This window comes from Rhinichthys klamathensis, unplaced genomic scaffold, assembly GCF_029890125.1.
Source record: "Rhinichthys klamathensis goyatoka isolate OS25496 unplaced genomic scaffold, OSU_Roscu_1.1 h1tg000088l_1, whole genome shotgun sequence".
Lineage (NCBI taxonomy): Eukaryota > Metazoa > Chordata > Actinopteri > Cypriniformes > Leuciscidae > Rhinichthys > Rhinichthys klamathensis.
The window spans coordinates 715,544-743,287 of record NW_026606628.1 but is presented as its reverse complement, the minus strand read 5'-3'; the positions used below and the strand labels follow the sequence as shown (position 1 = coordinate 743,287).

General features: G+C 41.7%; 2 protein-coding genes across 5 annotated transcripts in view; both read left to right on the top strand.

The window, feature by feature from the left end:
- Positions 1–4,268, top strand: part of fam117bb (family with sequence similarity 117 member Bb) — a 59,351-nt gene extending 55,083 nt beyond the window's left edge. The window contains exons 5-9 of the mRNA XM_056251715.1: positions 352–495; positions 640–874; positions 2,488–2,611; positions 2,787–4,159; positions 4,214–4,268. Of these exons, the coding sequence (XP_056107690.1) occupies positions 352–495; positions 640–874; positions 2,488–2,611; positions 2,787–3,045 (762 nt within the window). The 3' untranslated portion in view covers positions 3,046–4,159; positions 4,214–4,268. The remainder of the gene's footprint in view (positions 1–351; positions 496–639; positions 875–2,487; positions 2,612–2,786; positions 4,160–4,213) is intronic.
- Positions 4,269–8,902: 4,634 nt separating this feature from the next.
- carf (calcium responsive transcription factor) lies at positions 8,903–23,430 on the top strand. Of its 4 annotated transcripts, XM_056251711.1 has the most exons (15): positions 8,903–8,953; positions 9,553–9,644; positions 10,299–10,472; positions 10,686–10,797; positions 11,642–11,762; positions 12,162–12,243; positions 12,492–12,681; positions 19,473–19,593; positions 19,692–19,835; positions 19,908–20,186; positions 20,268–20,424; positions 20,530–20,593; positions 21,880–21,992; positions 22,656–22,971; positions 23,095–23,430. In XM_056251711.1, exons 2-15 carry the CDS (start codon positions 9,558–9,560, stop codon positions 23,130–23,132), a joined length of 1,998 nt encoding a protein of 665 aa, XP_056107686.1. In that variant the 5' UTR covers positions 8,903–8,953; positions 9,553–9,557; the 3' UTR covers positions 23,133–23,430. The 4 variants fall into 4 exon arrangements, with proteins under 4 accessions (XP_056107686.1, XP_056107685.1, XP_056107688.1 ...); XM_056251710.1 differs by having other exon boundaries at positions 19,908–20,424; XM_056251713.1 differs by lacking the exons at positions 21,880–21,992; positions 22,656–22,971; positions 23,095–23,430 and adding exons at positions 21,140–21,210; positions 21,350–21,426.
- The last annotated feature ends 4,314 nt before the right edge of the window (positions 23,431–27,744 follow it).

Here is a 27,744-nt window from a genome sequence, read left to right as displayed (position 1 = left end):
GCGTACTGCTCTCACTCACTCACACACACCAACCACATACACGCATTTATCTTCTTTGCTTTTCTGATGCTTCTTGATCACTCATTGTTACAAACTAGGGGAAAAAACACATGCGCATAAACCTAAAACACATTTAATTTAATAATATATTATCGGTAACATAGCCTATAACAACATAAAATATACAGTACAAATACATATCATACAAAATACACAGCTCGACTTGGACTCAAGTACTCAACATTGTGTTCAAGCATATGCAGAAAGCACTAGGTCAAGGCTTCAACACATTCTACTTTAAAACATCACATACAGCAAATAATCACACCTTCTCATTATCTCCTGTTTCAGGCTCCTATTCCAAAGAGTGTCCTGATCTCTATTCCCATCTCCAAGTCTTCCGTCTCTCGTTTCCGGAACAGCGTGGAGGGGCTGAATCAGGAGATCGAGCGCATCATTATCCGAGACACAGGAGACAGAGAGGAGCAGCTTATTGTGAGTGTTTTTGCTGAATCATGTCAAGCACACACTCTCTGTTACATAATCAGGTTTCCTCATAGAATCCCTAAAGACACTGTGTGTGTTTAACTAAAGTTTTGTTTCTGTTGTTTATAATCATTGCACTTTTTCTCTGCCCAGCCTCAGGAGGCTCCAGACGGGCATCGGGCTCCTCTGCCCCTCTGCCAACGCAGTGCCAGCTCCCGCAGCATCGACACGCAGACGCCCCTGGGCACCGCAGCGGGCAGTAACCACAGCAACAGCAGCAGCCGTTCTCAGTCCATCTCACCCACGTTCCTAAACGTGCCAAGTGAGCCCTGCAGCGATAGTCCGTCTCCCCACGAGGACGAGACTCTGGCTGACGGCTGTGAGAAAGGTACAGCTCACATATTTTCACACCCACATACACACACACTCAGGGCTGTTCACATGTCCTTAGGCCCACACAGATCTGCACATGCTTTTTCTGCATTGATGTGTATGAAAATGTGTGGAATGGTTTTAAACATGCTCAAATTTGTTATATGGTGCTGACAGTGCTGTGCTTTTATTAGTAGCCAAAAGCTTCATACATATATATAAATATATATATATAAGTGTAACTTCGCCGATTTTCAACCTTTGTTTGGTACTTCATACTTTGTTTGCCCTTTCAATAGCATTATGGAAAAAATGGAACACTATGGCAAAAGCTTTCTAACCTGTACTTGACAGCGTTTCGCTTCAGGGAGAACTGACAGAACGGCAGTTTCTTTCAGTTTTTTCCCTTCGTCTAGCCTAAAACTCTGTGTTCATGGTCATCCAGTTTAAAATGTTGACTACAAACATTAACAAAAGGTTTTTCAGATTTTCAGTCGCGCCATTCTCTCCGTATTCCACGTCTCCCGCATATTGATAGTGGTTTCCTGAGGCCCGTAAATTATATGCAATATCCTGGAAAACAAATGTTGAAGAAGCCCTGTTTCCACCTGGTATTAAGATGCGTTTTCAGTGATCAGATCACAAATGGTCAGCCAAGACACATCACCATTACATCTGGTATTATCATGCGTTTCTAATGTCTCCTGTGACCACTTGCGTATGTAAATATAATATAATATAGGGCCTTTTGACAATAGGGATGTGCCCGAAGCTTACTTCTGAATTCGGAAAGGCACAGAAAATGAATACCGCATTCTACGGAGCCCCTAAAGGGACATTAGGCTTGCTGTGGTAGTCGGTTACGTTACAGGACATCAGATTTCACTTATCATGTGAAGAAGGTAAGATAAGATAAGAGAGAGAACTGATAGGACTATGGTGGAGGATTTGGTGCGCAACATTGATAAATATCTGATCTTGTAAAATGTGCGATCCGTATCGCCGCTCCCCATACACCGAGTACGTGTGATCGCGTTACTATCGACCAATCAGCTAGTTTTTTATTATTAAAATTATTTCATTTATTTTATTATTTTAATAATATAATTGTATTATTTTAATAACACTAGTCATATTATTTTAATAATATTATTCATATTATTTTTAATATTTTAGCAATTTGCACATTTTGTAAGAGATTAATTTAAAGAGTGTCAGAGTTATTTAGCATGCTAATAGCATCTGCTGTTTGACTCATTCATACTTCTCCATTTTTTGTTGAGTACTATGATAGTTGTTTTTTTTTAAATAAAGGGTTATATGAATTCTACATATTTGTGTTACTCTGTTGAAGAGCTGTGCAGTCTGTAAACGTTGATCTGTGTTCACACGTAGATGGACGTCAAAGCTGCGCACACATTATAAACATTGCATTTTTAAGATGCGTCAATTTCAAAATAATTCTGCACTTTATCAAGCTGTTTTTTGGTGGATGTAACTTTCTTAAGACTGATTATTCAACTAATTGTTCAGCTCTCTGTTGAATTTTGCACACATATCACCTTCTCTGATAAGCCTGTCCGAGTTGTATTGTCATTCTACTCAATTTTTCTTGTACCATTTTCACAGATATGGCCCCCATCTCGCCGCTACCCAAATACGCCTCATCCCCGAAGCCGAACAACAGCTACATGTTCAAACGCGAGCCACCCGAGGGCTGCGAGCGAGTCAAGGTCTTCACAGAGGAAACACAGTGAGTGCTGCAGTGTGTCCTGAAACACTGCTTTATCTGCTCTCTCTGCACTTTGTTCTCCACTGTTGTGTTGTGGCATGAGCCTTGAAATGATGATAGCGTAACGTTTACACCGACTTCAAAGCTGAGTCAGTGCTTCTCACCGTCTTATCGCTCTCCTTTTTCTTCTCCTCAGGGCCAGGCCTCCACGAGAGATCCCACAGTTCCTGTGCCCAGATAGGAACAAGGTCAACTTCATCCCCAAGAGCGGCTCCGCGTTCTGCCTGGTCAGCATTCCCAAGCCGCTGATGCCCACACAGGAGCTCAACAACCTCAAGAACCAGAGCGCCGCCCGCCTCACGCCCGAACCCGAGCCGAGAGTCTCGCGGAGAACCTGCATGCTTTCCCAGCAGCCCTCAGGCTCCTCCCCCTCCTCCTGTCTGTCAGAGAGTTAGACACGCCCCTCGTCGAGCGTCCTAGCAACTGCATCCACACACTCTGCACATTTCAATAATCGAACGTGATAAAAAAAAATCGGACTCTCGGAGAACAAAGTGTTTATTAATAAACGACGGCTTTCGTTGGGTGAAAAGAAGATGAAACGGTTGCCTTTCGCTATGCACATTTTTAGCTTTGTGCTTGTTCTCAAAGAACAAAGAGGCCATTTTGGGGGTTTTGGGTTTGGGATAAATGTATGTAGCTTTATATTATTGCTCTACCTTTCATAGAGCGAACCTGAGAATGTGTCTCGGATCACTATGAATAGTGGCTACATGGATCTGTTTTTGTGAGACACAATGTATATTTTATAATAGTTTGCAGTGGATCGCGTTTGCGAGAATCGTTTCTATCGTACTAGGACCAGCACATCATTGAATACAAATGATGCCATTTCAAGTGAGACCAAGAGACCTGGTAGGATGAATTCTGGGTTGATGAAGGTCTCTCGGACTGAATCGTTGTCACAGTTGCAGGCCTTCTCCGTTCAGTCCAGACAAAAGCAGCAGGGGAACAGGAGGGACCGGTTCTCTGCCTTTTCTCCTCTACCTTTCTCACTGGCGGTGGCGGCGAGGAGACAGAAAGGTGTTAAAGATAAGAATAGCGAGTGTGAGAGAAATCGCCACGTTTGACGGCTACAGGACGAGTGGCCTGTAAACCTGATTCTTTTTGTTTGCATAGCTGTAAAATGCGTTTCAAATGCATATGGGTCCAAACTCTGACCTTCAAACCCAGCAGGGAACAAAGTGAGAGGAGGGCACGACAGGATCTGGGTGGACAGACAGATGGAGTGTTTTCTCGCCTCTCACAATGATTAAGCCGATTTAGCTCCAGGAATGTTTGGAAAAAAGAACACAATAAGAACAAAATCGAATTGCGAAAATGTAACGCATAAAATGTCCAGGTAGTTACCAATTCAGATCAGAACATTCATGTAATGTTTCCTGTGATATCCAATGAAATAGTTTACAAAGTCAGAGCACATTATTGTCACCAGATTGATTTAATGCATGCAGTCTTGGAAATTTCAGTCAAGTGTGCGTGTGTGTGTGTGTGTGTGTGTGTGTGTGTGTGTGTGTGTGTGTGTGTGTGTGTGTGTGTGTGTGTGTGTGTGTGTATCACTAGATTCAAGCAATTAAAAACAGCACAGATTTTCTGTCCGTTTCCGTGTCTAAATGAACTAAGCTGCTTACGTTGATGTCATTTTCATCATTGTTGAGCATTTGGGCTGATTTCCTGTGCTGTAGTTGTTTTTAATCATTATTTTGTAAGAAATCAAGTTGTGTCTGATGAAAGATTGTCGTTTTATGCAGCTCACGCAAGTGCTTCTGTAGACTTGGCCAAAGAAAACATTTCCTGTGGCTCAGTGTCAAGTCATTGTAGATAGAAAAGATGGAATTATAAGGCGACTTAGAGGGATAGATCACCCAAAAATGAAAAATCAGTCTCTCAGCCTCACGTCCTTCCAAAACCCTATGACTTGACTGACTTCTGTGGAACATGAAGATTTTTTTGAGAAATGTGTTCAGTGTTTTGTTGGTCTTTTTTGGTCCATACAATGGAAGTCAATGGTCACCAAAACTGTTCGGTTGCCAACGTTCTCAAAATCCCTTCGTTTATGTTCCACGGAAGAAATAGTCATACAGGTTTGAAATGAGTAAACACTGTACCAGTTGAACGCTGCATCGGTCATCAGTTACAGGAGTGATTTAGGATTTCCAGCTAAAAGCTCAGTTGCCAGGATAACGCACAGGTCACGGATTGTCCGGCTCGTGATCATCTCTCGCTCGTGTTCTGTGCGCTTGTGCTTTGTGTGCAGGGTGGGGTTCCTCACAGTTGTTTTGTTGGGAGGCATTTTAGCAGAGTTCCTGTTTTTTTTCTTGTTCACTGTTGAAGTTAAGGTATTGTTTTGAGCTTTAAGCAAAATACAACTAGCCTGGTTAAAACCAGACCATTCTCAGTTGTAACTGAGTTTTGGTCTCGCAAAGCGTCATAGACAAATCATTTCCAGAGGGGCGTCACCAACGGACGTCGCGGATAGACCTAAAACCAATCAGAGCGATGAAGGAGATGACGTATGCAGAGCGGCGGAGAAACATCTCAGAGTGTTGTTCTTTGCTCGGTTTTTAACAAAAAGGAAACGTTCAAATCGCTTAAAACAGACACGATAGCTGATTCGAACGAGTGATGTTCGCCGGCGGCATCCATCTTTGTAATGTAGGCTACAAAATCTGCTTCAAAATCCCAGCGCTGTCGTCATCGTGTAAAGCCCGCCCCAACGTTTCTGATTGGTGCCTCGATTTCGACGGATTGGAAATGAGCTTGAATGAGCTCTTTGCCAGACTAACTTTCAGAGCAAATCTAAATTTGCCGGAAGTTGTCTGGGTTTTCCCAGGCTAAAATACAACATAAACCTGGAATATTTTAGCACTTTTATACCAGCATTGTGAATCAGTACAGGGCCTCCATGTTTGAACTGAAATAAGCTCACAGCCTGTGATTACTATCGTAGATCAGTACTCAGGAATGTAAAAGCAGCAATCTCTTCTGGCAACGGCACAAGAATCCTAGCGTCTCTTGCTCAAACACAAATTGATAATGTTTTATCAAGCGCTTTGTATATCTCCTTAGGATACGTATTGAAGTAGAGAAATCTCTCGCTGTAGGGCCAATATTAATATACTTTTATATGGGTAGTGGCCTTCTTTCTAATTCGAGCGGAATATCAGTCAGATATTAACAATCCATATGTACTTAACACAGGGACAGTGATGTATGATGGGATACTGTGTTGTATGCTGTCTGTCTCAGTGGATGTTTGTGCACATACTGTACACCATGTAGTCTCCTGTGTTGTTACATCTATGGGACTCAACGGAATAAAGTTGCACTCGCTCCAAATGTCTGAGGGTGTTATTTGACGTGCGAGTTGAGTTTGGGGTTATCCGCTTTTTCAATAATGACATGTCTTTGTTGGATGATGTGAAGTGTGATCATTAGTTGGTGCTGGTATCAAAGAGACCTCAAGAATATTAAACTAAACCTTCCAAACTTAAGCATCATTAAAAATGTGTTTCATCTCTTGCTGAGAACAAGAAATGTGGAGTAATGAAAATATTTGTATTTTGGCAGTAGATCTCGAACATGTGTTTTTGGACGGACTCACACACGCCACCTAGTGGAAATCAGGCTGTAATGATGCATGTCTTCATAAAAGTTTGACCATTTATTTTCAGTCCTCAGGCAAATAACTAGTAATATGATTGGTTTGGGGAAAAGTCTTGGGAAAAATATATGAAATACTGTTTGCAGAAACAAAAGGGATTGACACTAAATTCTATATGCTTTAGCATCATAATAATACAGTATGATATTGTCTTAAGTTTGATGTTAGTAAGATGTTTTAAAAAAAAAGAAATTCTTACTTTTATTCAGCAAGGATGCATTAAGTTGATCAAAAGTGACAGTAAAATTTCTATTTCAAATAAGTTCTTTTGAACTTTCTATTCACCACATTTTTTTTATTATTATTTAAGCAGAAGAGACCTCTTTAAAATATTATTAAAAAACCTTTCATCTTCCTAACTTTTGAACGGTAGTGTAGTTGGTATATAGAAATGTTGCACACTGCTTTATTTCACACAAACTGCTTGGAAAAACAGATTGAAAGAAATGTAAAAGTTTATGCCAATGGATGATTATTTACCATAATCATAAGAACAAATATGTGCTTATTTACATACAATCGCCATTACAAAATGGCAATTTTCACATTTAAATCACAAACATTTTTCATTTAATTCTGGGCAGATTTTAAACCAGTGATCCTCATATTGATATCTCCATTCACTAACTAGAACAACACAGATGAACTGATGAATGAATCCTGCTGTGGTTTGAGCGCCATACAAACACACAGTTGTGTGTGCAACAAGTGTAGCTGGAAGGTGTTTGAAATGGTTCAGTCATGCAAACTCTCCAGCCGTCGTCCACTGACACCCCCTCCCTTCTCTCACTCTTTTTTTTCTGTAAGGTCTTTTGTGAATGTAGGGGCAAAAATGTTCACACGGAGGGCAGTCCAAACAGGGGCTTTTTCCCCAGTGACTCCCTACCCCACCTCATCCCCCCCGCCAGAGACAGGGCCATTACACAGCAGTATTTCAGGTCAGTCGCAGACATCAATCCCACAATGCATCAGCACCTCATTGCCTCATGTTGCATTTAAACCCCACAGACAGAATGAACCATGAGAAATGCAGGAAATAGACCATTTATGATCTTGCAGGCACACGTATGGCACTCTTTTGTTGTTTGCAACTAAAAGAAGGAAGAGGGGTGAAAGAAGCTTGTCCGAGGGGAGCCCACATAATTGGACATGGCGTGTGTTTAGTCTCACAGGGGTTTCTGATTGAATGCACTAAGAAATATGACATTGTATGATAATGCACCAGTGCTGGATCTCTTCGGGAAAAAAACTGCAAATTGTTCTCCCAGTGAGCTCAAAATGGTTCTGCTGACAGGTTCCATCAAAACCTCGGTGTGAGACTCTGAGTGTGAGCGAGAGCCGGACGCCCCACTGAGGCCCCGGGGAAGCTCGGCCTCTAATCACACTCCCAGCCTGGGATCATAGGCCCAGATTCCTCACGTTTTCTCTTCGCTCTGAGCGTGCAAGACTCATTGTTAAAGGCTCAGCTCAAACAGGTCCTGTTAGTTTAGACCTGACAAAGGATCAGCTGCTTCAACACAGTCATACAGACACCTACAGGTCCATAGCACACACACACACATCTTTTACTTTTTTGTTTTTTTCTAGAATCTAGACTAGAGGAATGCAGAGAGACGAAGTTCCCCTAGTTAAAATTTGAGAACAATTATTTAAGTCTCCTTGTCCAAGCAAGCAAACGCAGGGTTTGTGAAGTATATTTTTGAGGGGTTTAGGGAAGTGATAGGGTACATTTTGTTTTGTTAAGACGTATAGCGCCCCTTACCGGTGAGACGTATGTATAACAACAAATATGTTCAATTTTATTGTTTCGCCAAGTCATCCGTTGAATATGGATGGAAGAACAATATTCCTTAGTAATTCAAAGTATTTATTTATAATAGTAAAATATAATAAAAATGTATTATTGTTTTTTATTTAAAAAATGACTTTTAATAGTAGCCTACTTCATATGACGTTATGCAAGTACGACGAACTTTTATTATTATTTCACTTTGACATTCTTATTAATGTGCAAAACACAGAAATGTATTTTTATATGAGGACTATCTATTTATTTATACAAATGATGCATTGAAATAACATCAAGGTCTGATTTTGTTGTTAAGCAAAAGGACAAACAAGTGTCCCCCACATTGTCAAATTAAATGAAAGGTGTTTTTTTACAGCACATTTCACAGATCAACGTGAAAATCTCGGATCAGAAAATGATTTGATCACTTTTCAGGACAATTACGCACATTTTACCCACAAATTATTATTTTCATATTTTTAAAATGATTTTTAGTTGGTTTGCTCTGTTAGTAAAATGTTGTTAAACGGTTTCAATTTGACTCTTTCATTATGTGGAAAACACAAGCATTTACATGTGGGGAATATAACAAACACATTGAAACAACATAACATAGGTACAATTTTGTTGTTAAGCAAAAGGACAAACGAGTTATTTTCCACATTTATAAACGTGTTCTTCTTGTCATATTTAAATGAAAGAAATTCGTTTCCTTAAAGAACTGATTTACAGCTCAAAGTGAAAGAGAGCGCGCGTCGTGTCCTACGGAAGCCGCGGGGATTCAAACTGCAGGCGGATGATGCGCAGTTTACGCGTTTTTTTGGCGTGAGGAATCCCGGACGAAGACGAGGTTGAGTAGACTCGTTTTCAATTCTAGGTGCTTCCTGTATATAAAGCCTGGGCTCGACTGCATCCCGTACATTTGGATACGGGGTCAGAGCGAGCTGACTCGAAAACATGATTTAAATTCAGTCTAACGCTAGATATCTGTCTGTTTTCTTTCTTTTACATGTTGTGTTTTCATGGAACTGCTGCGCTAGCGAGCACTGATCCAATATGGCGTTTATGTTGAAAAATTATGTTAATTTGTCGCGTTTGTGTAACGCTCTTCTCTCCATAAACATGAATTATTACTCACAAAGCATAAAACACAAGAAGTGTTGCCTAAACGTTCCAATTGAAATGTTAGAGATGGAGAGTAATGAGTTGCAAAATAATATCTGACAAATTCTCCTTTTATTGCTCCTTTATTCATGAAGCATTGTACGTACTTCTAATGGCCACCTTACAAACAAAAATAGCACATGCATGAATTAAATGTGGGTATCTTTCTCTCCAACTACTAAAGTTCAGTTTGACACCCATCACAATTATTTTTTTCTCATTGTACTAAATTCACAAAAATATTACCCCATAGTAATATTGACTGCTATGTACTATGTCTGATAGAATAAATGGAGGAGGAAGAGAGAGATGTGACAGATGTTCTTAAGACTGAAGAGAGAGAGGATCTACAGTATGCAGACACACGAGCTGGACTGGTAAGGAAAATTGTAGACTAGTAGAAAAACTGTACAGCACTGAATAATCCTAGTATAACACACTCTTCACTAAAGGACTAGCCTATGTTAAATGTCCACACACAAACAAACAAAAGTTGGGGGAATCACAAAATCCCTAATTGTATGTAATAAAAATGTATTATATTTTCCATGAAGAATTTTTTATTAAAGTTCATTTGATTATTTTCAGCACAATTTTTCCACAAATTATTATTTTCATGTGTTCTGACATTTTAATTTAACTATTCACATTTTTTAACTGATTATTCTCTTTACTGTAATACAGTTTTTTTTTGCTCTGTTACAAAATAATTTATTATCAAACAGTTTTTTTATTAAAAGTGCAACAGATATTACTGTGATAATACTGTGAAAATACAATTTAAACAATCGCTTTTGGGCATTAAAGTAATGAGTATAAGAATCTCATAAATGTTACTGTATACAAAGTATAATTTCTTATGGTTTTTGGTGAAATACGACTAGGGCTTTTTAGACACTTTTTTTTTTTTTTTACACTTTTACCAAAATGTATCATTAAATATTAAATAGCAATAAATAATAATTGTAAAATATCAGCTGTCAATGTTTTGTGATCAAACTATTTATTATTGTTGTATTGTGATGTATCAGCAACCTGGCAAAAACTCCAAATCTAAAGAAAATGCAGATGCAAAAGTGCTTCCATCAGTCATTCCAGCCCCAGAAACTGTAGCAGCCAATCAGAAGCCCTCTACAGTCCCGGAACAAGTGGACAACTTAGTTATACTTGATCAAAACGGACATCCTATTCAGTATGAGCGGGTGGTAAGGAAATTGCACTATGATTCATCACCATAAACTATAGGCTATTACTCACACTAGACGACATGTGTATCACCCATGTACTTGACTCAGTCACCAGATATACCAAAATGTTAAAATATGAGTTTGACCTTATGTATTCCACCCATTAAGTCATTTTGAACTATATATTTATGACAGTTTTTCCCCACCTCAAAGACGGATGCATTTTTTCAGGTGATCGTGAAAGGGGAGAATGGACAGTTGTACGGTGTCCCATCTGTGTCTGTAGGGGGACCTCAGATGTTACTGCCTCACGGTCAGCTGTTGAAAGTAGCAAACTCATCTGGTAATTAATTATGTTTCTTTATTATTAAATATATTACTGACTATTGCTTTTCTAATTATATATACACGCACACACACTCTCTCACCGGACACTTTATTAGGTACACCTGTTCAACTGCTTGTTAACGCAAATATCTAACTCTAGCAACTTAATGAATTTAGGCATGTAGACATGGTCACGATCTGTTGAAGTTCAAAAAATAAGCATCAGAATTGTTGGTGCCGGACGGGCTGATCTGAGTAATTCAGAAACTACTGATCTACTGGGATTTTCACACACAACTAGCTGTAGGGTTTACAGAGAATGGTCAGAAAAAGAAAATATCCAGTGAGCAGAGAGCAATTCTATAAGTAAAAAAGCTAGAGGTCAGAGGAGAATGACCAGACTGGTTCAAGCTGAAACTTAAATAACCACTCGTTACAACCAAGGTCTGCAGAAGAGCATCTCTGAATGCGTGTAATGGTGTGGGGGTATTCTTAGCACACTTTGGGTCCCTTAGTACCAAGTGAGCATCGTTTAAATGCCACAGCCTACCTGAGTATTGTTGCTGACCATGTCCATCCCTTTATGACCACAGTGCACCCATCTTCTGATGGATACTTCCAGCAGGATAACGCACCATGTCACAAAGCTCATCTCAGATCATCAGTTCACCACACTCAAATGTCCTCTAATAAAGTGGCTGGTGAGCGTGTGTGTATGTGTATGCATATATAATAGAATAGTTAACATCTAATAATGAAGAAATTAAATAGAATGAATAAAATAAACAGAAAATGAAAAGAATAATGAAGAAAATTAGTTGCTGTCCGGTTCTGCCATTTCTTTCTGTTCTGTTAAATAGGAATCTTTGTGGAGAAAAGACTGCAGCCAATCATCGCATCCACAAAAGACAATGATGGCACCCATAGTTTATCCGCACTAGCGGCTCAGAGTGTCACTGGTATTAAAATTCAGAAAAAAGGGTCAGTAAACCTTGTTTGCACATCATTATATCTGTCACATTCTGTATCTAATCTGAAAGATGAACTTTCCTATTGTGTTTGTTGCTTTTTATTACCATTTACCATTATAAACTACATTTTTTGTTTTAAATGTTGAAAAACACTTATTTGAAGAACACAGATTTTACAAGTCTTACGCAAATATGGAGCTGGAAAATATGTACTGGATTAGTAAAAAAGCATTCATATGCATATGGAATGGGTTGACAAACAAACTACCCAATTAAACTCCTGTTCTGGCTCAATTTATCCCTTGCTTGAACAACAAGAAAACTGCTTCAGGCCATGCCCTATTCCTGGAGTTTAAGTGTACCTTAAATTATTGACAGTTTTATTGAAATGTCTTCTCATTTCTTTCAGTTCTCCTGATGTATTTGAGCCCCCAGTGAAGCCACTGCCACCAGGGGCACCAAACTGGGCTCTAAGACTGCGTGGGTGTGAGGTTTGTCCAGTGGAAAATGGAGAAATTGATTTTTTTTTTGGACAAAACTTTCACTTATAAAAATGTAAAAAAAACAAAACATAAAAAAGTAGTGTAATATGCATGGAAATAGCGTAAATGCATTGTACTTTCTATTGTGCGTAGAGCCCTCTGTCAAACAGATCCATTTACAGCAACACAATCTGATGATGTCAAGCTAATGTGGCTTGGTGAATCTTTTTTCTGTGTGATTGTTTGACGAGGAGCAGAAGATCGGAGAATCGTACCGTGGTTACTGTAACACAGAGGCAGAGCTTGAGGCCGTTCAGCTTCTACACAAGCAGCAGACTCACGCTGTGTTTGGCACCCGCCAATCACCCTCACCGGCTAAACCTGCCACCAGACTCATGTGGAAATCACAGTATGTGCCCTACGATGGCATTCCCTTTGTTAATGCAGGTAATATGGCCCTTTTTGCTTGTGGGATCTGTGTATCTGAGATACCCTTATTTAAGTCTTAAAGCTGTTTAGTCATGTAGTCTATATGTTATTTTAATGCCAGAACTGTGAGTTTTGACTATAATTCAAAATTGGAATTTTAATCGATGTCTGTAGTTTTGGGGACATCTGAATGCTAGTGGTATTGGCTGACAAAAATAGCAAATGAAACTTTAGCAGGTATGATTTAAAATAAATAAATAAATACTTTTATTCAGTAGGATGCATTAAATAAATCAAAAATGACTGAAGGCATTCATAAAGATTAAGCAGCAACATTGATCAGCTAAATCAGCATTAGAATGATGACAGAATGAGTACTTGTCATCACAGGAATTCAATTTAAATATATTTGAACTGAAGACAGTTATTTTGAATTGTAATAATATTTCACAATGTTACTGTTTTTACTATATTTTTGATTTAAAAAAGCAGACTTGGTGAGCTTAAGAGACTTATTTAAAATAAATAAATAAAATAAAAATCTTACCAACCCCAAACATTTAAAAAGCAGTGTATGTGAATTTAAAATTTACAGTGTTGATCTTTTTTTGGGGGGGAAACAGACCAAATCATTATGGAATAAAACAATTTAAAAGATATTTGCGGCATTTTATCTCACAGTTATAAACTTGTAATTACGAGAAATAAAGTCAGAATTGCAAGATATAACGTAACTACAGGTCCTTCTCAAAAAATTTGCATATTGTGATAAAGTTCATTATTTTCCATAATGTAATGATAAAAAATTAAACTTTCATATATTTTAGATTCATTGCACACCAACTGAAATATTTCAGGTCTTTTATTGTTTTAATACTGATGATTTTGGCATACAGCTCATGAAAACCCAAAATTCCTGTCTAAAAAAATTAGCATATTTCATCCGACCAATAAAAGAAGTGTTTTTAATACAAAAAAAAAAAAGTCAACCTTCAAATAATTATGTTCAGTTATGCACTCAATAGTCAATACTTGGTCGGGAATCCTTTTGCAGAAATGACTGCTTCAATGCGGCGTGGCATGGAGGCAATCAGCCTGTGGCACTGCTGAGGTGTTATGGAGGCCCAGGATGCTTCGATAGCGGCCTTAAGCTCATCCAGAGTGTTGGGTCTTGCGTCTCTCAACTTTCTCTTCACAATATCCCACAGATTCTCTATGGGGTTCAGGTCAGGAGAGTTGGCAGGCCAATTGAGCACAGTAATACCATGGTCAGTAAACCATTTACCAGTGGTTTTGGCACTGTGAGCAGGTGCCAGGTCGTGCTGAAAACTGAAATCTTCATCTCCATAAAGCTTTTCAGCAGATGGAAGCATGAAGTGCTCCAAAATCTCCTGATAGCTAGCTGCATTGACCCTGCCCTTGATAAAACACAGTGGACCAACACCAGCAGCTGACATGGCACCCCAGACCATCACTGACTGTGGGTACTTGACACTGGACTTCAGGCATTTTGGCATTTCCTTCTCCCCAGTCTTCCTCCAGACTCTGGCACCTTGATTTCCGAATGACATGCAAAACTGAGCAACAGTCCAGTGCTGCTTCTCTGTAGCCCAGGTCAGGCGCTTCTGCCGCTGTTTCTGGTTCAAAAGTGGCTTGACCTGGGGAATGCGGCACCTGTAGCCCATTTCCTGCACACGCCTGTGCACGGTGGCTCTGGATGTTTCTACTCCAGACTCAGTCCACTGCTTCCGCAGGTCCCCCAAGGTCTGGAATCGGTCCTTCTCCACAATCTTCCTCAGGGTCCAGTCACCTCTTCTCGTTGTGCAGCGTTTTTTGCCACACTTTTTCCTTCCCACAGACTTCCCACTGAGGTGCCTTGATACAGCACTCTGGGAACAGCCTATTTGTTCAGAAATTTCTTTGTCTTACCCTCTTGCTTGAGGGTGTCAATGATGGCCTTCTGGACAGCAGTCAGGTCGGCAGTCTTACCCATGATTGCGGTTTTGAGTAATGAAACAGGCTGGGAGTTTTTAAAAGCCTCAGGAATCTTTTGCAGGTGTTTAGAGTTAATTAGTTGATTCAGATGATTAGGTTAATAGCTTGTTTAGAGACCCTTTTCATGATATGCTAATTTTTTGAGACAGGAATTTTGGGTTTTCATGAGCTGTATGCCAAAATCATCAGTATTAAAACAATAAAAGACCTGAAATATTTCAGTTGGTGTGCAATGAATCTAAAATATATGAAAGTTTAATTTTTATCATTACATTATGGAAAATAATGAACTTTATCACAATATGCGAATTTTTTGAGAAGGACCTGTATTGCGAGAGAGAAAAAAAGTCAGAATTGTGATGTTATGTGGATGCAGATAGATGAACCCAGAAACAGACTGAATGCACTCACACAGGGTTTATTGAGGAACAAAACAGAAAACAAAACCCACGAGGGGGCAAAACTTGACTTGTGGGCAAAAACAAAGACTAACAACACGACTAGGACTTGACAGATAAGAAGACAAATAACTAACAGCTATGACAGGAACAGACACTTCTTGAATAACAGATTCTCAACAGATTACTTACAGCTAGATGCACACAACGTATGTCACTTACATCAAACAATGAACCGACACAGGACAGCAAACACAAGGGGATTATAAAGGGAACACTAATGACAAGGATAGGTGAAACTGACTAGACAATGACGAGACGAGGATAACAAGGGGGCGGGGTAATGTAACGAGACAACACAAGCACATGGCCAAACAATTGGCCATGCGCTTGTACACAAAACATTGGTTCTGTCATGATCCTGCCACAAGACTAGGAATAATCAATAACATGGCAGAATCATGACAGAACCCCCACTTTAAGGAGCGGCTTCCAGACGCTCCTCAAAGGGACACTAAGCACAAGACAAGACTGAACGAGACATGGACAAGAACCAACAAAACATAGTGAACATCAACAAAGGCATACAAGAATAAACAATAACAGGGTTCGGGTGAAACATCAAGAACAACATGCAAGGCAGAGGGGGTGGAGGAAACACAAAGTTCATGGGGGGAGGTCCAGGGTGGATGGGAGGACTGGGGGTCTTGGGTCCACGGGATGAGGGCCGAGGACGAGGACTCTGGGCAGGTTTAGACGGAGACACACGAGGAGAGGTCTTGGGGAAAACAGTCCGGGGCTTAGTGGTGACAGGAGAAACAGTCCGGGGACTAGTGGCGACAGGGACAAACGGGGAAACAGTCCGGGAACTAGTGATAACAGGGACAAACGGGGAAACAGTCCGGGGGCTGGTGGAGACAGGGACGAACGGAGAAACAGTCCGGGAATTAGTGGAGACAGGGGAGACCGGGAAAACAGACTGGGGTACTGCTTCAGTGGTAGCAGCAACAGATTCAAAGACAGAGGGTGAGGAAACGGGACTCCTGACGGGGAACATAGCAGGCGAAGGGGCAGGACTGGGTGCAGCGATCACAGCGGCAGGCTCGGGTGCAGCGCTCACAGCGGCAGGCTCGGGGGCTGGGGACAAGACAGGACAGACAGGGACTTCGAGGATTTTAGCTAGACAAGACAAATAATCAGAGAGGGTCTTGGCAGCAAGGAAGATGGGCATCTCATGACGAGCAGAAACCGATTTCAGAACCTCTTTTGCGGCTAGATCGGCCGCAAGTCTCTCAGTAGATTCTGGGACGGTGCTTGCTGGAGCGAGCTCATGGACGGCGCTAGCTGGAGCGGGCTCATGGACGGCGCTTGCTGGAGCGGGCTCATGGACGGCGCTTGCTGGAGCGGGCTCATGGACGGCGCTGGCTGGAGCGGGCTCATGGACGGCGCTGGCTGGAGCGGGCTCATGGACGGCGCTGGCTGGAGCGGGCTCATGGACGGTGCTGGCTGGAGCGGGCTCATGGACGGCGCTGGCTGGAGCGGGCTCATGGACGGCGCTGGCTGGAGCGGGCTCATGGACGGCGCTTGAAGTAGTGGGCTCTGGGGGAGACAGAGATGGAGGACAAGAGGCTCCCTTCCTCCTCTTCTTCCTTCTGGGTCGCGGAGCTGAGTCCGTAGCCAGGCTTGAGACCGGTAAGGGGGGCGAAGAGGGAGCCGAAGCAGGTACCGGCGAGACCACCGCAGGCAAGGGGGATTCCGTGGAGGACGACTCCGATGCTGACTCCCACGACAAATGTCTTCCACGCTTTCCACGGGTGCAGACGGACACGGGTGGTGGACCGGGAGTCAGGGTGGAAGACGCTTGGCCCTCCTGTGTCACAACGGCTAACATGCGACCCTCAGGGATGACTGGAAGTGTGGCAGGCGGTGAAGATCCAGGTCGACCTGGCTGCTCCTTCCGAGACAAGTAGTCCACCATGTTGCGAAACGGACGGCGGACCAAACTCTCTCGTTCAGCAAGAGGAGGGAGGACTCTGAGACCAGCGACGAGGTAGCGGTTGACCAGGGTCTCCGGCAGGAAGAACCTCCTCTCCTCAATGACCTGGGCGTACCTCTTCAGGGTCAACTCACCCTGGGGAGGGAAAGGAAGCTTGCCATTGGAACTGTCAGAGATAGCCGAGCGCCACCACAGTTCCGGGTCAGAAGGCTGAAGACAAGCGGAGACGGACTGAACGTCTGCTGGGTTCGGTTGTGGTCGGTTCATTCTGTTATGTGGATGCAGATAGATGAACCCAGAAACAGACTGAATGCACTCACACAGGGTTTATTGAGGAACAAAACAGAAAACAAAACCCACGAGGGGGCAAAACTTGACTTGTGGGCAAAAACAAAGACTAACAACACGACTAGGACTTGACAGATAAGAAGACAAATAACTAACAGCTATGACAGGAACAGACACTTCTTGAATAACAGATTCTCAACAGATTACTAGGGATGGCTGACGCGAAACAGTCGTTCCGAAGCTTTGCGAGATCCCGAAGCGCAGATGATTCGAAACACTGATCCGAAGCGTGATTCAAAACACCCACGTCACGTGACTACGGCTAAATGAAGCTTCTGAGTGTTTCATCAGGTGGAGTGCTCCGCCGAGTCAGGGTTTGATTGACAGGTCGGTCGGGAAAGATCACACTATCACACACAGTATAAAAGTGAAGTCAACGCATTTTCACATTGTGGGTTTTTGTGAAAGGAGTTTGGTTTTGAGGTAGCGGATTTTTGGTGATATAGTGACATTTATAGTGCGATTTGTTTAGTTATATTTAGGCTTCCATTTAAATTTACACATTGACTGAGAGACAGAGTACATATAGTGACACATTAATAGATGCATAGATAGAAATATATATATAGACAGATAGATTATTAGATATATACATGGATTAATAGATAGATACATAGATATATTATTAGATATATACATAGATTAATAGATAGATGCATATAAAAGATTTTCATTCAGAGCCACAAATGTCAACATCAGGCCCATCATCATCAACACCAGTAGAAACACAGGACAGTTTATGGGAACATTTTGATAATCACATCTGTGAAACCCAGATGATACACAATGCTACAGCTGATGCCACAGTGGAAGTGAAAAAATTCCTCAACGATGCGTTTTTGCCCAGAACTCATGATCCCCTAACTTACTGGAAAGAGAGAGCAGTAATCTTTCCTCATTTGTATGTCCTTGCTAACAAAATATCTTTGCATGCCAACAACAAGTGTCCCTTGTGAGAGGATTTTTTCAAAGGCTGGAGAAATTATCTGTAAAAAAAGAAGTAGGCTGAGTCCTTCGACAGCAGAGAGATTGATATGTTTGAATAAAAATCTATAAGAAAGTGAGACATTGTGGCTTGATTTCTTTTATTCATTTTTCATGACCAAAATAACATTATGCAATGTGAAGAGACTACAGGTTACAAGCTTCATAATAGAAACATACAATAAAAATACAAATAAAAAAAAAAAACAGTTTTTTATTGGCTCGTTGTATTAAAAATCAAAGTTGTTTCAGATCAACACCTGCAAGTGACCACTAGGTGTCACCGTGGAGACAGGTGTCGGATTGATTCGAAGCCTCGAAACAATATGGCACGTTTGCTTCAACTGTTTAATTGCTTCACGAAGCCTCGATCTGCCCATCACTACAGATTACTTACAGCTAGATGCACACAACGTATGTCACTTATATCAAACAATGAACCGACACAGGACAGCAAACACAAGGGGATTATAAAGGGAACACTAATGACAAGGACAGGTGAAACTGACTAGACAATGACGAGACGAGGATAACAAGGGGGCGGGGTAATGTAACGAGACAACACAAGCACATGGCCAAACAATTGGCCATGCGCTTGTACACAAAACATTGGTTCTGTCATGATCCTGCCACAAGACTAGGAATAATCAATAACATGGCAGAATCATGACATGTGAAACTTGCAATTCTGAGAAAAGTCTGACTTTTATTTATTTTTTTACTTCTTTTTTTTTACAATTCTGACATTATATTTCGCAACTGCGAGTTTATATCACACAATTCGGAGAAAAAAAGTTGAGATGTAAACTCGCAATTGCATGAAAAACAGTCAGAATTGTGAGATAATTACCCTAGTCTCAATTACCCTTTTTATTTTTTATTCTATGCCGTATTGTAAACAAGCTTCCATACTAATGTGTCCAGATTTTTGTTCAATCAAATTGTTTCTAGAATGAGAATGCTTGCAATAGCATGTTGCATGTCAAGGCGGGACATGCCTTGATTGAATGCTGTTGTTGCAGATAATGTAATGGTTTTACAATATGCACACAAAGTCATTTTATCTTGATCTTTAATATGGTTTTAAGGTAGCAGAGCCAGTGTGATGGAATGCCAGTTTGGTCCACGGAGGAAGGGCGTTCAACCTAAAAAAGGGTCAGAGCAAGAAACGAATCAAAACATCCTCTACAAAGCAACCTGCCCTGCCAGGTACACACAACCTACAGTTGGGCCAAGCACAACAGATTTGTTCTGTGCACAGGAAGTTCATTATGAAACCCACACTGTAATATTCAACCATTTTTCAGAATATATATCAAAAAAGTACGAAAATTCCCGGAGTACAAGGTTCCAACAGATCCCAAAGTGGACAAGAAGGTAGTGCGACAAGAGCAGGAGAAAGCCTTCTTCAACCTCAAGAAGAGTTTATGGGATGCTGGAGGCATTGTAAGGTATAAACATCTAGCCATTACAGTCCATCACATGACTGCAAGGTTCACTTCATTCATTTGCATTCGTGACAGGTATTACATCCAGCTCCCTACAGAGAAAGCCCACTTGTACCATGACGTGGACACTGCAAACCTGCCTCCACTCCCAGAGCAGATCTGCTTTGCAGAGGAAGAACAAAATGACGATGAAGAGGAAGAGACAGAGGAGCTGGACAGTGAAGCCATGCAGGATGTCATGATGGAGGATGGGGCGTCCCTACCCTCTCGACTACACCCGCTCGTGGCAGAGAAGATCTGTGAGTTGGTGGCACAAGGTCATAACCAGGTTTACACTGTCCGCAAGCAGCTCAGGTATGACTCAGATGGTTTCAAATCTCCTTTGTTTTATTTGCTGGAAAACGATTTACTGTTGCTTTGTGAACGCCCTGGCAGGAGGTTTGTGGAACATGAGATGTTCAAGTCAGAGGATGTGCCTGAGAGACACAATCTGTGTTACTTTCCCACTGTCAATGACATCAAGAACCACATCCATGAGGCTCAAAAAGCTCTTCAGCTGACGGCGGAACCACTGGCTACCTCGGATACAGAGGTGTGAACAGAAAATATGTTTGTAAAGCATTAGATTGGTGAGCACAAATATGCCAACCATTTTCTGTAGTAAGCATTTATTTTTATGTTTTTGTTGTTGTTGCAGTGGAAAGCAGAGGCTAATAACCTGCTTCCAGAGACTTTGACCCTGACTCCTGCTACTGTAGATGGTAAAATACTGTTGAAATATTGTTTGAAATCCGACATACATTATTAAATCAATACGTTTGTAATGACCTGAGGCTGGAATACACTACAGAATTTTTGTCATAGTGGCTCAGTGGGTAGCACTGTCGCCTCACAGCAAGAAGATCCCCGGTTCGAGTCCCGGGTGAACCAGGAGTCCTGTCTGTGTGGAGTTTGCATGTTCTTCATGTGTCTGCGTGGGTTTCCCCCAGTGTAGGTGAATTGGAGACGCTAAAAATTGTCTGTAGCTGTGAATGCGCGTGTGTGTGAGTCCCAAGCCATGTAATGTGGAGGGTTGGGAAAAGACCTGGAAACGTACTTTGTATGGCAAGAGATGGCCATAGAATCACCAAGAGTTGGATATGACTGAAATGGTTAATAAGAGAGAGACACACCAGTTGTTGAAAGTCGTAACAGATTTTGGGCAGTCGTATTGACCGAAATCACAGAAAAGTAGTGTATTGGTGAGGTCCATTTATACTTGAAAGTCGAAAATTCAGAGTTCCCAGAAGGAACTTTTAACCTTCAAGTTGCAGTTACAACTCAGAGGAACCACAACAACCGACTTCAGAATCCAAAATGGCTGCTCAGCGCATAAACAGTAAGTGAAACAGTAGTAAAATATAGTTTATTAGCACTTGTTTGTCTGCGTTTCAATAAACTCACGGCAGAGTGCGGCAAACCTCTATTTGTGAACGTGATTCTTCAGCATTATCTGTGCACCGTTTGTATTCCGAAAGAGCAAGCACAACAAAGGTTTTCCTGGACATGTCCATCTTGGTTTTCCAACTTGTGTACTGGAACACGGTAAACTCGAGTGTGACGTCATTACCAGCACATCCGACTTCTGAGACCGCACCATATGATAGGCGTATACTATGATTTTTTTTAAGCTTCAGTCTGTGATTCCATCCATTTGGAGGATATCAAACATGTTTGAATTTTAAGTCGACTTTAGAACACAACACAAGCAATAAGGTGCATGTTTTTGTTTGAGTTTTGTTTAGTTTGATACAACTTGAAAGTCCTCAGTCGTTTAGTGTAGTGTATGATGCCCAGTTTTTCCACCAGCGTGTGTATGATGCCTAGAGTTTAAAAATCTGTTCAGAAGTTGTGTAGTGTATTCCAGCCTTTAACATCTTGGAATCATTCAATACAATTTAGAGAGTAGAGGAAAGGTCCTGCCTCAAAAAGAAAGCACATAACTAGTCGAAGTACAAGCATTGTTTACCCTGCCACAGAATCTAGTGTACTGCTGTTATATTGACAGTGTCCTCTCAGAAGGAAGGACTCTTGGAAGAGAGTGACACTCTTTCTCCGGAGGCTGTGCAGCTCTTCAGCTCTCTCACCTCACTGCAGCCCAAGATCTTTGCACATCTCCAGGTGACCCTGTCCTGAATTGATCATTTTTATATACTGTATATGGATCTATTCATTTATTAAATTAATGCATTAATTTTTTAAGTTTTTAATTTCTGAATAAATGTAAAAAGTTTCAGGGTGATCAACTGTTCTGATAGTATAATTGAAGAAACAAAAAACCCATTCAAATTAAATGCTTGAAAACCTGATTACGTATTTTTTTTATATACATTTTTGTTTTGAACTTTTTGTTAATGTTCCCATTAACTTATGAAAACATTATTTCAGAGCTTTCAAAACCTGTAATTTTTTTAAAAACATTTTAAAAACTTTTGTTGGTTAATGCGAACCTTAAGGGAACATTCAATTTTATAATTTTGCAAACATTATGTGAAGGTTACTTTTGAATGTTCTCTGAACATTCTGAAACAAGTTGTAACGTTTAAAAAGATGTTAGATAAACATCCAAGTAAAATATTTAAGAAAAAACATATTGTTTTTGTGCTAAAGTTTTGAGAACATTATTTAAAACCATATAACTTTGAACAAATGTTCTATTAACGTTAATGGAATAATGTTTGTTCATAACTTGCCTGGCTTCATTTATGAGAATGTTACCTGTTGCCTGGGACAAAGCTGGTTGGCAAACTTATCCTTTAAGAGTGCTCTCCTCTTGTCTGATAGGCCATCCAGCTACAGCCTGCCTTGTGTCCAGTTGAAGACACTGCCCAACCTACACCTACACCCCCACCAGAAGCCCAAGAGCTGTCCAGCCCTGCACCTCCACAGCCTGTTCTGCTGAGTCCGTCCCAGTTCCTCCAGTCAAGTGGCAGTGGTGGCGAAAGCATATCTCTGTGTGACCCCCCGACCCTGCTCGGCATGAGCCAGCTGGTGAGTGTGACCCAGGTGACTAATGCCGGAGCTGAAGGTGGCATCACACAGATCCTGTTGGAGGACGGACAGGCCATTCCCGTCCAGATTGTGGACCCTGCAAGCATAGGTAAGTACATGGCACCACAGAAAAAAAAAAAAAAAAATCTAAAATGTTTTATTGGTTCCCATCTGTAACCAATTAGAATCATGAAAATAACATGTAAACCTGTTGTTTGTTCTTCTTGTTCCGCTTTGACTCCCTCAGCAGACGACACTTCAGTTAAATAGGAGAGTGGGAAATCTATGGATGTGTCAGCAGTCAGAAATACAACAACGAGAAATGAAAACAAATGTCCATGTCTGTGACAGAACAGCGACTGACGATTGAGCTCTTTGACCAATGGAGGACTGATTCATTGTTTCAAGTACAGTATTATGTAAACATGAACTCATGCGATATTGATTTGTATTATTATTTGTTTCCATTTCCCATTATTGCTATTTTAATTTATTACAGTGGTGACTGGAGAAAAAAACTATTTCTCAAAAGTATGAATGAGATCAAAATTAAATATTTAAAGCTAAATGTCTTCTGTTGCATTCGTCTTTTCACACAAAACAACTATTTCACAACTTTTTATATACAGGTGCCACCTTGGTCAAGGTTGAAAATACAATTCCAAAATCTGTTGTTCAGCAAACTTTTAAGCACATAAAGGAGGAAAACATTTGAAAGCTTATTATGTTTGCTTATTTTTATTTTATTATAAATATTTACATGTGAGCTACATTCTAAAAGCTTCTTCTAAACTTTTTAACAACCTATTCATTGGGCAGTGTGCTTATAACTGGTAGATCACAACCCTGAAAATGGGTTGCAGGTCGATTATCATGTTCAAAAGCTGTGCAATCTTTAAAATGGCCTTCAGGAAATCAAGCTCACTGACATTAAAGGGACAGTTCAGTCAAAAATGCTGTCATAATTTCCAAACCTGTATGCCTTTATTTCTTCTGTGGAACACAAAACTAGATATTCTAAAGAGTGTTTCAATATAATGAAAGTCATTGGGGTCCAAAACAACCACAGTTAGACCACATTGACTTAATAATTTTTTTTTTTTAATGTATTCTTTTGTGGTGGGTGAAAAAGCAAACCCCTTAAAAGCAATCAGAATAATGTATTGCCTTTTGTCTTCTTCTCTACCCACACTCTAGATTCATATAAAGATAAAAACATAGTCAGACAATAGAAATGCAAGTCAGAAAATTTGTTTTATTCACTTCATCAACCACATAATGCTCTGGAGGAAAACCACAACACATGGTTATTATAGTTTTGAGCTTCTGGTGTTGTTTAGATGTTGTTTTTATGTTGTGATTGTTTGCTTTAGTCATTGTATAAAAATGACTACCTCCGAGAGAGAGACTGAACTCTGCTATGATAGAGAGGTAGTCATTTAATTCCTTGCGTCTGGCTGGAAATGAAGTGCAAATTACTTCTGTGTATCTGGCAAAAGCAATGCAGAATTCTGCAAGTGTGAGAACTCGTTTTGAAGGTTGTATGGAATTTTTGAGATTGATGGTTAATGGGCCGCAGTCGAACGAGCGGTGGGATTCGTTGAGAGGGACAGAAGTCAGTAGAGAAGGAAGATCAATGTCTGCACCTGATAGAATTAGGGAACGGAGATGGGCTGGGACTGGAGGTGGTTCCATGGCGACTGCATTTGGAGGAGCTGGAAGATGGACTGCTGTGGAAAGTGAATGGGCTGGCAAGCGGATTGTACCTGGAGAGCAAGTGTTAGTGTAGAGAAAAGTAGATGAAGGTTGATCGGAGGGTCCCATTACTGACTGGTGTCCAAGATGGCTGGCATGGCCTGAAGTGAGAGGAAGGGAAGGGTTTGTGGGAAAAAAAGGTGTAGAAATCCTTTGCGGAGGCAACCTCTGGCTCGGATGTGAACTGGGAAGAATATTAGGAGACAATTGGAAGATAGGAGGGGGGAAAAAAGGAATGAGGTGAATTGGAATGGATGAAGGTGGAGGGGGATGGCTAGCGAAGGCAACCTCGCTCTAGGATCCGCTCTTGGAGTAGGTTGGTTTGGGGGTGAGAGAAATCAATGTAACTGTGTGCGAGGGTGACCTGGCACAAGGGTTATTATAAAGAAGATTAGAGAGAACCGGAGAAGCAGAGGGAAGTGCGGAGGAATGTTTTTGTGAGTTTGGTTCTTGCCTGGGGGGTGCTGCTGACTGCATGAAGTTTGTGAGAGCTGGAGAAGAAGCGGAACTGTTTTTTGCGGCCGCTGTTGCTGGCCGGGTGGAAATACCGGCGGACAAGGAAGTGCGAGCCGCGGCGGCGCCAAGGGGGTAATCCATCGACCGGAAGTTGAAGCCGGCCGGGTGCCGCCATGTTGTAGCAGAACTTCACTTGCGTTAGCATTTCCATTGACTCCCATTCATTTTGGCGTCACTTTGACAGCGAATAACTTTACATCTGAGGCGTTTAAAGACTCCATTTGTCCATTATTTATTTTTAAAGAAACACGACAATGTATAAAGGGCTCCATTACCTTCTATGTTACATTATGGCCCTGTAGAAACAGATTTAGTAAAAATAGGCTAACGATTGCGTCATAACCACTCGACTCTCTGTCGCGCTGTACAGAAATTACCGTACAGACAGGAGGAGAAGCTCGCAGGCAATCGGGGGGACATCCCGTCAAGGGAGAAGCCCATAGATAATGAGTCCATAAAAGCAACGGAATACTTACTCCTTGTCACTCACGCCAAAGAACTCTTTGCTCAAGTTCCCCGTCTCTGCCAGATTAACGTTGGCAGTTTTCACGCACAGCTACTAGAAGATTAACGTCTGTCAGACAGGTTGCTCACGTCATCAAGCTTAGTTTGAGTCGGTCTGAGTCTGCGCGTCAGGAACGGAAGTTCTCAAAAATCGCTAAAAGTGGGCTTCAACTGTCTCAACTGAGTTCCAATGAGATCGCTCTGTCCATTTCTTTTACTGTCTATGGGCGGCGCCGGCGGCTTTTGGATCGGCGCGTTGGGATTGTGTGGGTTCAGAACGCCGAACCGGGAGAGAAACGGAGGTAGAAAATGTGCGAGTCTTACCTTTATAAGATGTTGAAGTGTTTGATGGAATGCTGGAACTGTAAGAACTGATGAAAAGATCGTAGATTTGAGCTTTTGATGATCTGCGGGAGAAATGGATTCCGGAGCTGGAGAGGACTTGACGTAAGCTGATGACTGAACATTTTGAAATGGGTGGAATCGGTGTAGCAGCGGTAGAATGGAGAGATGAAGTCTGAGAAGATGGACGAGGCTCAGTTAAAACTGGCGATCTTGAAGGTGGAGGAGAGGGTTATTGCCTTTTGGAACGTGGTTTATACGAGCGCTGGATTTCTCGGCCAGAACACTCATGAAGATGATCCGTAAGATCCGATCTCACGCGGGGTGTGACTGTCGGTGTCTCAGGAAGGCTCGTCAGTTCGTCGTCTGAAGGAAAGAGCTGGATTTCCGGGATGTCGGACATTATTCCGTGCGGCAATACTGGAACAGCTGATGCTAGGGAGAGGTAAACGGCTGCTTAACATTATATACTCACCGTACGTTCAGGCTGTTGATTGAAAGATTAGATTGGCTCAATTTTCTTCCATTCAGGTAATTCTGATGTTGTTGTCGTTGTAATGGTAATGGACTGCATTCATACACCGACGGCGGTGTCAGCCATGCAAGGCGCCATCCAGCTACAAGACTGTGATCTTCTGCCAGAAACATCAGGTCATTCTGCTCTTGTCCAGAATCAGTGGTTTGTCTTCGTCTGGCATCTCAGCTGAGACCTGTCCTCTATGGGTGACCCTACCAGTAGTTGTGAAGTACCAGTGGCGTAGCTCTCAGCATCACTGATGCACACAAGCCCTCACAGCACGTCAAGCTGCAAACCGTGTGAGGGACCCTAACCTTCCCTAACCTACAGTAACTGCTTAAAAGCAACCGCATATCAACCAACCACTCTAAACATCCTGACAACTACATCAAAGCATGAAAAACTACTCAGAAAAGTCCAGCAACCGCAAAACAACCGCGCAAAAATCCTTGGCAAACGCATGCCAACACACAGGAAACCATCCAAAACATCCCGACACCCACATAGCAAAGCGCTAAAAAACACTCAGAACAACCTATGAACTGCATATCAACGCATTGATAATGACCAAAAACATCCCAACAACCACACAACAATGTGCAAAACACCTCTAGAAAATAAAACTTAACGTTACTCATAAAAATTACTCTACAAAATAAAACTTACTCATAAAATGATAAACTTACTCTATAGTAACTATATACAGTATTTACATTCATCGGTCCCGCTGTGTGACACTCCGGGATCCATGTGACACTGTGATGACTCAGTGTCTGGGCTTCTTTCTTCGGGGTTCCTCAGGCAGGGGCTCTTCGCTGATGTCCACGTGGATTCGAGGAGCGAGGCTTCTGCTGGTTGTGGAGAAGCTCTCAGTGATCAGGACACGTCCATCAGGATGCTCCGACTCCACCAGTGAAGGGCAGTTGAGTGTCTCCCACAGTCGCTGCTTGATCTTCAGTCCTAGTTTAAGACTGTAGGGACGCCGCCGACCACTGCGTGTCTTCATCATGGGCTCCACCACAGAGCGGTAGATGTCCTGGTAGGCCTGTACGCTGTAGCCGTGGATGGAGACAGGCTCATCCTGCTGACACACGTCCACTGAAGAGACTGAGACTGCTGGACGGATGTCGGGAAGGACAGCAGCGTTCTTCAGGTAGCGCTCTTCCAAACCTGTGGGTCTTTGAGCTTTGGCAGAGATACAGCTGTAAGTGTGATCTAACCTGACTGATGTTACAGCTGCCAGCTGTG

Coding starts and splice junctions, on each gene's coding strand:
- carf (XM_056251710.1), top strand. CDS start 9,558: ATGGAGGAGGAAGAGAGAGATGTGACAGATGTTCTTAAGACTGAAGAG. Junction 21,993..22,655: donor AGATCTTTGCACATCTCCAG/GTGACCCTGTCC, acceptor CTTGTCTGATAG/GCCATCCAGCTACAGCCTGC. Junction 22,972..23,094: donor TGTGGACCCTGCAAGCATAG/GTAAGTACATGG, acceptor CTTCTTGTTCCG/CTTTGACTCCCTCAGCAGAC.